The sequence below is a fragment of the Elephantulus edwardii genome, unplaced genomic scaffold (genome assembly GCF_000299155.1).
Source record: "Elephantulus edwardii isolate Elephantulus edwardi_28Jun2011 unplaced genomic scaffold, EleEdw1.0 scaffold00331, whole genome shotgun sequence".
Classification (NCBI taxonomy): Eukaryota; Metazoa; Chordata; class Mammalia; order Macroscelidea; family Macroscelididae; genus Elephantulus; species Elephantulus edwardii.
The window spans coordinates 310,981-324,532 of record NW_006400081.1 but is presented as its reverse complement, the minus strand read 5'-3'; the positions used below and the strand labels follow the sequence as shown (position 1 = coordinate 324,532).

Here is a 13,552-nt window from a genome sequence, read left to right as displayed (position 1 = left end):
GATGTGTCCTATCTCCATACCTTTTCAATCTATGTTGTTGTTGACGATGATGATGATGATGTTGTTGTTGTCAGGCACAACTCATAGTGACCCTAAGAACAAAAGGCTTGAAGCCCTCTACAACTATCGACATTTATAAAAGTTCTTAAAGTTTCTGGAGGCATGTTATTTAGGAAGTGGATGCAACTCCTGCTTCCAAATCTGTCATAGTATGTTATTATTTTTATATGTCATTGAGTCTCTTACGATGAATAGCGACCCTATGTAGAGCAGCTCTGAACCCTTCCCTGTCCTGAACCAGTCTCACTAACTCTGACACACCAACCTCCATCTATACACAGAGCAGATTATTCAGGAGGCCGGGCTCTATGAGAAATGTGGCATCAGGATTGGAGATAGACTTATCAGCAGATTGCATTATGCAGATGACACAACCTTGCTTGCTGAAACAAGGAGGACCTAAACCACTTGCTCCAGAAGGTTAAGGACTGCAGCCTTCAATATGGATTGAAGCTCAACATCAAGAAAACAAAGTTTTTTACGAGGGGCTTATTGTTAGCATCATGAAAGATCGTGAAGAGATTGAGACTGTTAACAGCTTTAGTTTACTTGGGTCCACAATCAACAATCTTGCACCAGCAGCCAGGAAATTAAAAGACTAATTGAATTTGGATAGACTGCTGTCAAAGACCTCTCCAAAGTACTGAAGAGCAACGATGTCATTCTATAGACTAAGGTGTGCCTGATAACAGGCCATGGTCATTTTATTCACTTGCTATACATCTGTAAGCTGGACAATGACTAGGGATGATAGAAGAAGAATTGATGCCTTTGAGATGTGGTGCTGGAGAAGAGTATCGAAGGTACCATGGACTGCTAGGAAAACAAAGAGATTCATCCTGGAAAGGGTTAAACCAGGTGGCTCCATGGAGGCAAGGATTCTGAGGCTCCGTCTAACATAGTCTGGACATGTAAGGAGGGACCAGTTCTTGGAGAGGGGCTTTATGCTTGGGAGGGTGGGGGTACAGCATGAGAGAGCAAGACGCTCAATGAGATAGATTGATTCATTGACTGGGTAAATGGAGGTAGGCGTATCAGAGACAGTGAGATTGGTACAGGTTAGAGGAGGGTTTAGGGCTGTTTTACATAGGGTTGCTATGAATTGCAGGTAGCTTAATGGCACATAACAACAACAATGCTGTTCTAGCTGTAATTATTTCCCAAGTTATTTCTCACATTTATTATTTATTTGTATAGAAATCAATCTTACTTTGTACTCTGTAATTTTCTAAATTATTTTGTCAGCTGCAGAACTTTTCTTTGGTGGACCCTAGGAAATCCTGTTTGGTGAATAATAGCATGCACAAATAGAGATAATTTTACTTCTTTACTCTGATCTAGGTGCCTTTTTTCACCCTTATTTATTTGGCTAGAACTTCTAGTACAATATTGAGTGTAATTAATGAGAGCAAAAATGTATAGTTTTATATTTCAGTGTGCAAGCCTCTTGATATTTCTCCAGTAAATGCAGTATTGATTGTTGGATTTGCATAAATGCCTTAAATCATTCTGAGAACTTAACTTCTACTCTGGTCTTTTTAGGGTTTTCATCAAGTACAGTGTTAGAGTTTTAATGAAGGCTTCTTCATCTGTAGAGATGATTATGTACTTCTTTTCCTTTTCTGTATTGTCATGATATGTTATGTTGACTGATTTTATTCCATTCCTGGAATAAAATGAAATAAAGCATACTTGTTCAAGGTGTAGGAGTCTTTTAATGTACCATTGGGTGAACTCTGTGAAGAACAGAATAATGTTGGATATACTGCTATACGTTGAACTCCTCAAGTTGGAAGACACTTAAAATGTGAGTTTAGAAGGTCTGACTCATCAAAGTAGAGTCTACCTTAATAATGCTAATGGAGTGAAGGTTTTACCTAATGGAGGATCTTCATTTGCTTGCATGGCAAGGATTGAAACAAGGAGAAGCCAAGCATCCATTAATAACTGGAACTTGAAATGTATGAAGTACAAGTGTAGGAAAATTGGTAGTTAGGAAAAAAATTAAACGTAATACATTAAGATCAATATCCTAGGCATTAGTAAGTTAAGACTGACTGTTATTGCCAGTTTGATTCAGGCATTCATGTGATTTACTATGCCAGAAATGACAATTTTAAGAGAAATTGTGTCACATTCATTGCCAAAAAGAGCATTTCGAAACCTATCCTGAAATACAATGCCAAGAGTGAGAGGATACTCTACATGCACAAAGAAGATCTGTTAATACAGCTATTATTCAATTGCCCATAGCAGCCACTAAGCCAAGGATGAAGAAATGGAGACCTTCTGCTGACATTTGCAGTCTGAAACTGATCAAATGTACAATGAAGATGTCTGAAGAACAATTAGTGACTGGAATACAAAAGTTGGTAAAACGATGGACTGGTAATTTGAACACATGAACTTGGTGACAAAAGTGAGACTAGAGATCACATTTTAATTTTTTGCAGTAAATGATTTATGCATTGTAAATACCTTTTCAAAAAGCAACAACATGTTTAGATACACACAAGTGAGATACACACAAGTATCTCACCTGATAGACTACACAGGAATCAGAGTGAGTACATCTGTTGAAAGAAGCTCAGTATTAGCAGTCAGAATAGGACCATGGGCTGAATGTGACCATCAATCACTCATAAGCAATATTAGATTAAAACAAGCTCACAAGAGCCCAAATACGATTTTTAGTTTATCCCAACTGAGTTTAAAAAACATCTTAAAAATAAAGGTAAACTTCAGTAATGACTGTATTCCAAGCCAATTTTTGATATGGCATCAGGGATATAATCCATGATGAAAGCAAAAGATCATTACAGAGATAGGAAAGAGAGAGAAAGAAAGGAAAGACCAAACTGGATGTTTTAAGAGACTCTGTAAAATCTTGTACTATAAAACAATAAAACCTTTTGTTTTCAAAGAAAAGAAATGCAGTAGTGAGAGCTAAACAAAAGCTTTTGAAGGGCAGCTCTGAAAGACAAAGCTAAGTATTATAACTAAATACACAACTCATTGGGGTTAGAAAACCAAAAGATAAGAGCAGACAGCATTTCTCAAGCTTAACTGAAGAACAGAATGAAGAGTCCGTTTGCAATACTGAAGGATTCTATTCTATGGACAAAATATTAAATGATGTTGTTAAGTGCTGATGAGTCAAATATGATTCGTAGCAACCCTATGAACGAAAGATCTGACCCCTGCTCTGTAAAAGAAGATGGAAGGAATATGCAGACCATTGTATTCTACTGTGCATGTCACTATACCAAGAAGAATTGGTCCGCTCTGAAATATGTTATGATGTGGTATATGACACAAAACTCATTGGTGATAAAGGAAGAAGTCCTAAGTATACTGACGGCATTAGCAAAATGCAAAGCTTCAGGAATTGATGAAATACCAAATGAAGTATTTTAACAAAGAGATGCAGCCCTGGATGTGCTCCCTAGCCTATGCAAAGAAATTTGGAAGACAGTTGCTTGGTCACTTGGCTAGAAGAAATACATGTTTGTTCTTATTCCAAAAGGGGGAGGGGGGAGTGTAGACCAATAGAGCACAGAAAATGTGAAAAATAAAATTAATGGCACTTGCAAGTAAAATCTTGCTGAAGATGGTTAAAAAAATGCTGGGGGGAAATGGTTTAAAAAGTACATCTACAGGGAACTACCATCAATTCCACTTTGGTCCAAAAAATAGAAAGAGGAATATTACTGTTGAAGTCAAATGGATCTTGGCTGAAAGCAGAATATACCAGAAGGATATTTACTTGTGTTTTATTTATGAGTGTTTTATTGCAAAGGTGTTTGTGTGGACCACAACAAACTATGGGTACTACTGAAAGAAGAGAATCCCAGAACACTAAACTATGTTCGTACAAAACCGATGTGTAGACCAAGAAACAGTCATCTGATTAGAACAAGAGAATATTTACTGCATGGGTTTAAAATCAGGAAATACATATGTTGTGATTGTATCCTCCTCCATACCTATTCAGTTTGTATGTTGAGTGTATAATTTGAGATACTGCACTATAAGGAAAACGTGACATTGGCATTTAGGGGAAACTTAACAACAATCTGTGTTATGCAGGTGAAACAACCTTGCTTCCTAAAAGTGAAGAAGACTTGAAGCACTGCAAAAGATCAAAGGCTACAATTTTCAATATGGATTATATCTCAACATCAAGAAAACAAAAATTCTCCCCACTGTACAGTAGACAACATCATCATAGATGGAGAAAAGATTGAAATTGTCATCATTTTAGTTTTATTTGGGTCCACAACCAACACTCATGATAACAGCAGTTCAGAAATCAAAATATGTGTTGCATTGGGAAAATCTGCAGTCAGGAACCTCTTTAAAGTACTAAAGATCAAGAATATCAGTATAAAGACTAAGATTCTCCTCATCTTAGCCATAGTGTTTTCAGTTGCTCCCTATGCATCTGAAAGGTGAACATTCAATAATAAATCTGAAGAAGAATTGATGCCTTTGCAAGGTTGTGTTGGTGGATTATCAAGTGTGGATTATCACACATGGATTATCAAAGGAAAAAATATGTATTTGGAGGAAATGCAGTCAGGGTGATACTTAGAGGTAAGGATGGTGAACCTTTGTTTCAAAGTACATGCTTTGAGTATGTGGTCAGGAGGGGCCAGTTCTTGGAAAAAGACACCATGCTCACAAAGGTCAGGGAAAGAGAGAAAGATGATTTGGCACGTTGACCTAACAATGAACTAAAGCAGGGCATAGAGTGTGAGGATGGAGCAGGATAGGGCAACATCGTGATTTGTTGGTTATAGGATCATCTAAGTGGTAGTTGACTTGGGAATATCCTGACAATGTATTTTCTCACCATATATAGACTGTGAGACACATATATGCATAACCTGCATTTAAATACACTTTACTTTGTGTTTAGGATTTTTTTCCTAAAAAGAATTTCATTAATGATCACTGCAATGAATACATCAGGATTAGTAAAAATAGCTCATAGTATCCATGTATGATAGGCTTGCTAGAAACAGTATATACATCATATTTTTGAAGCATACATCATTTACTATTGAGTCAGTGTTGTTTTTGTTTTAATAGCATTCATGATATATAATTTGCACATATATTGCTGAGAATGCAGATGATAGAATTCTAGGGCACAAACCCAAAATAAGTGTCAGTATTACCAATAAAGCCAGATGATAATTCTGAGAAAGTCTCAGTTGTAATTTATACTTTACAAATAATGGCTTTCTTGCTACCAGTAGTACCCCATAGTATTTGGAGCAGGATCTTGTACTGAGGATAGTTACAGCATCTTGGAAGAAATATCCTGATTGGGCTTTAGCTACTTCTTTTTCCTATCTTCTTCTTATGTACCATCGATTTGGAATTGACCTGTAGCTGGCCCTCCAGTGTTTTCTCAGAGGCAGTTAGTTGCACAGGAGGAGATTACCCTTCTTTTTCCCATGGACCAGCTGGTGTACTTGAACTACGTGCCTTCAGGATTGCACTGCAGCTTCTTGTCACTAGGCCAACAGAGCCCTTTTAGCTATCTCATTGCTGTTGTTGTTATGTGCTGATGTTATGTGCCTAAGACTCATAGCAACCCTATCTAGAACAACCTTAAACCCTGCTCTATCCTGTGTCAATCTTAATGTCTCTCACACACCTATCCTCATTACACCAGTCACTGAATCAATCCATCTCATCCAGAGTCTTCCTCTCTTGTACTGTCCCTCCACCCTCCCAAGCATGATGTTCCTCTCTGAGGACTGATACTGCCAGAGTATCTAAAATAAAGCTTAAGAATCCTTGCCTCCAAGGAGCAGCCTGGTTTAACCCCTCTCCAGGACAAACTTGTTTGTTCTCCTAGCAATCCATGTTATATTCAATACTCTTCTCTAGCACCACAGCTCAAAGGTATCAATTCTCCTTTTATCATCCCTCGTCATTGTCCAGCTCTCTGAAGCATAGCAAGTAATTGCAAAGACCCTGTCCTGTATCAGGCACATTTAAGTCTCCAGAGTGACATCATTGCTCCTCAGTACATTGGAGAGGTCTTTGACCGCAGACTTCCCCAATGCAATTTGTCTTTTAATTTCCTGGCTATTGATACCAAGGGTGTCGATTGTAAACCCAAGCAAACTGAAGCTGTTAACAGTCTCAATCTCTTCACCATCTATCATGATGCTACCAACCGTTCCAGTGGTGAGAATCTTTGTTTGCTTGGTATTGAGCTTCAATCTATATTGAAGGCTGCTGTCCTTGACCTTCTGAAGCAAGAGCTTCAAGTCCTTATCAGTTTCAGCAAGTAGCTTGTGTCACCTGCATAACACAGGTTGTTGATAAGTCTGTCTCCAATCCTCATGCCACATTTCTCATAGAGCCCAGCCTCTCAGATAATCTGTTCTGCATATAGGTTGAAAAGGTACGGAGATAGGACATATCCTTGGTGTATACCCTTCCCAATTTTTCCCAATGTTTACTTGCTCTGTTCTGACAGCTGCCTCCCGGTCCAAGTATAGATTTTGCATACGCACAATCAAGTGTTCTGGTATTCCCATCCTTCTCAGAATCAGGCGCAGTTTGTTGTGATCTTCACAATTGGGGGAGGATATCTGGTATTCATGCCTCATCTGACATATGTATGCTAGCTATATTTTCTTGACTTGCAATTGTCAAAAGGAACAGTGTATGAGAAATTGCAAAACTCGAGTAATATATCTGCCATTGAATAAATGACAATTTTAACTGACTCATAAGAAAGGTATAGTATCTGATGGAAAAATAACCCATACTGGCTACACTTAAAAGCAATTGAAACACACATCCATGACTAATTATAAACAAAAACTAGTTAACACTTGAAATAAAAGCAAAAATGGCAAAAGATTTAGCGCTTAGATGAACAGATAAAAGAGTTCTAATTGGCCTGCCATCTGATACCACTCAAATACAATTCTGTATTCAATTACCTGCAAATATGTGGCATTCCCTTATGTGAAGGCTCAAGATCAGAACAGGCGTCTGTTCTGCCCTTCTCCTTACTCCCAGTCCTTTGTAATATGTTCAGCAGAAATAGCTCACATTGCAAAACAAACTGGAGCCAGCCAACTACTACAGCAACCAATTACTGCATCAAAACAATTACTTAGTAGGACATCAAGCTCCAGGAAATATCTCTGGAGACAGAGGTTTTGGAGAGGAAATATTAGTGGTATTAGAGAAGATACTGCCAAATGCCAAAGTTCTGAAAAAGAGCCATTAAAACATTCTTTTTAACCAGTTGCATGACTCCTGGCTTAGAGTCAAACAATCCAATGATCTGTGTGGGAGAATCAGATCTAAAAGATAATCTTAGGTTCTAATCCTAAAATAAATAGATATGGGGGGAGGGGTCAGTGAATAGCAGAAAAAGGGAAGAGACAAAAGGCTGGAACCTCTTAAAAAGTTCAGTACTTCTTTATAGAGTTTCAACCACAGACTTTCTCTGCTCCAAAACACTATGGCTTGAGATGATAGGGAGGGTGGAATTACTTGATTAATAGTTGCAATCTTCTGGTCCATGTTTAAGGCCTAATTTATATGGAGGATCAGCAACTTTTGTTTTCAGTTTCCCAAACAGCTCGATGTGAATAGGTTCCATGGTAATTTGGAATATAAAAACATGCTCTAAGAGGTCAGTAGATGGAGGGAGGAGTGAAGGAATGAGAAAGGCTTAATGGAGGCTTGAAAAGATGGGGTGATAATAGACGTACAATGATATTTATAAACAATGTATTTGAATGATTGTACAAAGCACAAGGTATACAAATGAAACAATGTGTGTGAATGATTGTGTGTGTGTATATATATATATAACATGATGTATATGAATGATTATATGCAAACCAATAATTTTTTAAAAATATGCTTTAGAGGAGCATTGCAAATTTTGGGTTTTAACAAGCTCTCCTTTAATTTACCAAGGATGGTGTCTTCTTCCTTATAATGATTTCATTTATAGCTCAGAAAACTGTCCTGCCTCAGAGAAAAGCCAGAGATGACAGAAGGAAAATGTAAAAAAAAAACAAAACAAACAAAAAAACAACAAAAACCAAGGACATTGCTTTGAATTTGAAAATGTTTATTGGTTGCAAAATATCGTTTTATCTGTGTCAAGATGAAAATATTAACATAATGAATAGAAGACATATTCATAGATTCAGAATTAACTACTGACAAGAGTATGTTTCCTCTGGTGTTTTAGTGGGTAAGGAGTTAGTTGCACTGCCAGCCAAACCGCAGGCAGTTACCATCCTCCAGCTGTGCTGCTGGGGAAAGATGGGCAATCTCATCCCATGAGATTTACTGCCTCTGAAAGTCCACTGGAGCTGTGTGTTGGTTCCAACTCAATGACAGTGAGCTTGAGTTTTGAGTTCTGTTGTTAGAGTATAATAGTTTAGCATATGTTTCATCTGTCCTTCTATTTTCTTGCATTTTCAGCTAAAATTGACCAAGAGAGAGAGGAGAATTCACTGACAGAGACTCATAAATGGTGAGAAAATACTTTCCTTTAATACAATATTTTTCTGAGCATAGACTTAAAAGGGCTTAGTATATTAGTACATTTTTTTTTAGTCAAGGACCACATTTGTTAGCTCAGTATTTCTTTTCAATCATGGAAGAAAAGTAATTTCAATATGTTGTTTTTGTTGTAATGTGCCGTTGAGTCGTTTGCGACTCATAGCGACCCTGTGTGCAACAGCCCTAAACCCTGCTCTATCCTGTGCCAATCGCATTGCCTCTCACACACCCATCCCGATTACCCCTGTCACTGAATCAATCCACCTCATGGAGAGTCTTCCCCTCCTGCGCTTTCCCTCTACTCTACCCAGCATGATGTCCCTCTCCAAAGACCTGTCTCTCCTTGCAACATGTCCAAAGTATGTCAGATGAAGCCCCAGAATCTTTGCCTCCAAGGAGGAACCTGATTTAACCCTCTCTAGGATGAATCTGTTTGTTTTCTTGGCAGTCCATGGTACATTCAATACTCTTCTCCAGCACCACAGCTCAAAGGCATCAGTTCTCCTTCTGTCCTCCCTAGTCATTGTCCAACTCTCTGATGCATAACAAGTGACTACAAAGACTGTGGTCTGTATCAGGCAGACCTTCGTCTCCAAAGAGACACCGTTGCTCTTGAGTACTTTAGAGAGATCCCTAACAGCAGACTTTCCCATCGCGATACGCTTTTTGATTTCCTGACTGCTGGTGCCAAGAGTGTTGACTGTGGAGCCAAGCAAACTGAAGCTGTGGACAATCTCAATCTCTTCGCCATCCGTCCAGATGCTACCACCTGGTCCAGTGGTGAGAATCTTTGTCTTCTTGACATTGAGTCTCAGTCCATACTGAAGGCTGCAGTCCTTGACCCTCTGGAGTAAGTGCATGAGGTCCTCCTCAGTTTCAGCAAGCAGGGTTGTGTCATCTGCATAACACAGATTGTTGATAGATCTTCCACCAATCCTAACGCCATGCGTCTCCTCATAGAGCCCAGCCTCTCGGTAATCTGCTCTGCATACAGGTTGAAAAGGTATGGAGATAGGACACATCCCTGGCACACACCCTTCCCAATTTTGAACCATTCAGTGTTGCCCTGCTCTGTTCTGACGATTGCCTCTTGGTCCAAGTATACTATACTGTCTACTTAAATTCCACATTGAACTTCTGAATGTTGTTTTTGTGACTCTGATTGGACTCTCATTCTTTCACATACCAAACTGTTGTGAATAATTGACATATGCTTTTGAGAATAGCATTAAGGATCATCATTTTAAATTGTTTTTGAAAATTAAGGATAGGAAATAAGACAAAATATTTGGTGTAAGAAACATCTGATTTCCCTCAGTCTTAAGGCTTTAAGTCAAAACGATTCTAGCTGACCCTCCAGTGGGTTTTCAGAAGCTATGTATTGCCTGGGAGAAAATGGCCTATCTTTTCCCTGCTGAGAAGCTGACAGGTTTGACCACTTGGCTCAGGGCCCCCACTCAGCCACCAGTCCCCATTCAAAAGCATTATGGCTTCCCCTGAAAGCATTAGTTCCAGAGCATAGCCTTGCTATCATGACTGAACATAGAAAAATAGATCAGAGGTCCTCCTACTTATTTGACTCCGTTTTCTCCTGCTCTCCTTTCTCCCCCATTCAAAAGCAGAATAGCTTCTCCTGGAATCATTAGTCGTAGAGCACAGTTTTACCGTCATGACTGAACTTAGAAAAATAGGACAGAAATATTCTTACTTACCTGCCTCAGATTTCCCTTATTCTCCTATCTCTTTAAGGGCTAATCTCATTATTCTAGAGGAAAATATTTTTTATTAGAACATTATTTGCTATTTATTCGACAAGATCCTTTATATGTATAGCCAGAGATCACTTATTTTGTATTTGCTGATATAATCTGTTTGCAGAAAATTGGTGAAATAGAGTTGGGCACTTCCCGTAACAAGCAAAAACTAAGGTCAAGTTGCAAATTATAAGTAACAGAATTTCAGGGACTTTGATGAGAATAATATTGCCCTACAACAAAATAGTTGGTAAAAGAGCCACCTTTTATAATTAAGCAATTATATCTGAAATTAAAAATTAAAACACAAGTAATGAATCATACAAAACATTTCTCCAATCAAATAACTCTCTAACATTTTGTCAATAGTCCAGCATAATCTGAGTAGTACCTGCTAACTGCTTGTGTTCAACTGGTATAACTCATACACTTTTTTCTCTTTTTATTCTCTGTACATACATTTCTTTCTTTCTTTCTGCATCCTTCAAGATTTTTTTTTCTTTCCATCAGCTACCAATCATTATAGATCCTATCCATTATCAGCCCCCTTGAGATTATAAGCTCGTTAGTTTTACCTTCCTGAACCATCCCATAGGATCCCCAACTTGATTCTCCAAGTCACAATTTGGTGTACCAGCTCTGTGCCTGTCAGAGCTCTAGTCACATAGTCAGGTACCTGTTACACTTGAAATCAAAAGATCAAGGTTCAAAATCACCAGCTGTCCATGAGGGAAAGATGGGCAGTCTCTTCTGTAAGGAATACAGTCTCCAAACACGATGAACACTGTGAATTCAAACAAAGTGTGACAACCAGCTAATGTATGTCATTCTCACAGACATTTGCAAATCAGATTTAGTCATTTGTACATTATTAAAATGATACGTGTACTTACATGTATTGAAGTAGTTTCAGTATCATAGAGATTACCAATTCTTTGAAGGCCAGATATGTCTTAGTAGCAAAACCATTATTTTTAAATGAAACAGGTCTTTAACATTTCCAAGTCTATGCTGATTTTTTGTCCAGCACTCATGTCATTTTAAATCTATATTTATTTCATGAATATTATCCATAGATTTACATTTTTAAATGTATTACCATAAAAATAATACTGAATATATAGTTTGTTTTTGTTGTTAGGTGCCATTGAGTTGAGCACAACTCATAGCAACCCTATGAATAAAGATCTGAACTCAGTCCTATCTTGCATCCTCACACTTCCTGACACACAAGAGCCCATTACAGCAGTCACTGTGTCAATCCACCTGGTTGAGGGTCTTCCTCTCCTTTGCTGACCCTCCATCCTTCCCAACATCATGCCATTCACCAGGGAACAGCCCCTCCTAGCAATATGTCCAAAGTATATGAGGCAAAGCCTCATCATTCTTGCCTCCAAAGAGCACTCTGGCTTCACTCTCTCCAAGACATATCTGTTTGTTCTCTTGGCCGTCCATGGGCTGCCCAGTGCTCTTCTCCAACACCACAGCTCAAAGGCATCAATTCTTTTTCTCTCATTCACTATCTAGATCTCAGATGCATAGCTAGTAATCAGAAAAATCTATGGCCTGAATCAGATCCATCTTAGTCCTCAAACTGACATAACCACTCCTCAATAATTGGAAAGGGCCCTAACCACAGATTTTCCCAGTACTGTGTGTCTCCTTATTTCCTGACTGCTCATACCAAGGGTGTTAGTGTAGAATAGACTGCCAAAAGAACAGGCCTTGGAGGAAGTGCAGCCGGAGTGCTCCTAGGAGAAATGATGGTTAAACTATGTCTCACGTACTTTGATCATAGAGAGCTTAGTCATCAGAGGAAGACATGAGGCTTAGAAGAGTAGAGGTTCAACAAAAAGATGAATGAATAAGATTGTGACTACAACAGTGGGTTTAAGCTCAGCAGAGATTGTGAAGATGGTGCAGGATTGCTTAGGGATTTTTGTTGTGAGGGGTTTTTTGTTTGTTTGTTTTTGTTTTTTGTAATAAGGGTGCTAAGAACCAGACTCTGTCTCTTTCACTTTTGGCAAGCCAGGTTGTGTCATCTACACAAGGCAGGTTATTGAAGAGTCTTCTCCTGATCTTGCAATGCCACATTTTTCTTCATATAGTCCAAGTTCTAGAATTATTTGCTCAGGAAACAGATCAAATAGACATGGAGAAAGGATACAGCCATGAAGCACACCTTTTCTGATTCTATGAAATATTTGCTTGTTCTGTTGCCTGCTTCTTTTATTCTTTATAGGTTTCATTGTTTTTGTTCAGACATTCCTCTAGGCCATATTGCCCTGGTGTACAAGTTGCTGTACAGTGGTAACTTGTGGTTGCTGTGAGGCTGAATACTGTGACACTGATGTGTCAAATGCGTTAATGGTTGGCTACCCAATGCGGACAGAGAGTGGGGTGGAGCTCCCCGATGAAAACAAGCTTGGAAGGAGGAGTGGCATCCACTTCCATAATCGCTTGCCTCCAGAAACCCTATGAACTTGGAGAGAGGATGAAAGGCACCCAAAGGTCGAGGACTCTTCTTCATAGGGCCACTATGAGTCACCTGCAACTTGACGGCACTTAACAGCAACAGGTTTCATATAAACGCAAATGAGCTCTGGTGGCTTAGTGGTAAGAAATTATGCTGCAATTCCAAAGGCATGTGGTTCAAAATCACTAACTGCTCCGCAGAAGGATGAACAACCCTTCCTTGCAATTAGCTGCCTGTAAAAACCCATTGAGGGGTCAACAATGGGTTGGTTCCAACTTAACAATACACACCAACACAGTTAAGTACTCTGAGATTCCAAATTCTTCTCAATGTTGTCCATAATTTATTATGACTACACAGACAGATGCCTTAGCTTAGGCAATAAAAAAATAAGTAACCATCTTTCTGATATTCTCAGCCTCCAGCCAAATTCCATCTGATAGCAGCAGTGATATCTCTCAAAACATAGCCTCTTTTAAATCCAATTTGAGTTTCTAACACTTCCCTGTCAATGTACTGTTCCAGCCTTTTAAAACTAATCTTTTGCAAGATTATATTTGCATGCTATTAATAATACTGTTTGATAATTTCCACACCCTTTTGAGTCACTTTTATTGGGAATAGGAGTAAGTATGAATCTCTTCCAGTCATTTGGTGAGGTAGCTATCTACCAGATTTCTTCTCATTGTAAAGTGAG

The 13,552-nt window shown here is 38.7% G+C and overlaps 1 protein-coding gene across 1 annotated transcript in view; it reads left to right on the top strand.

The window, feature by feature from the left end:
- Positions 1 to 13,552, top strand: part of FMN2 (formin 2) — a 417,308-nt gene that overhangs the window by 336,329 nt on the left and 67,427 nt on the right. Inside the window, exon 16 of the mRNA XM_006901560.1 lies at positions 8,545 to 8,596. Within this exon, the coding sequence (XP_006901622.1) occupies positions 8,545 to 8,596 (52 nt within the window). The remainder of the gene's footprint in view (positions 1 to 8,544; positions 8,597 to 13,552) is intronic.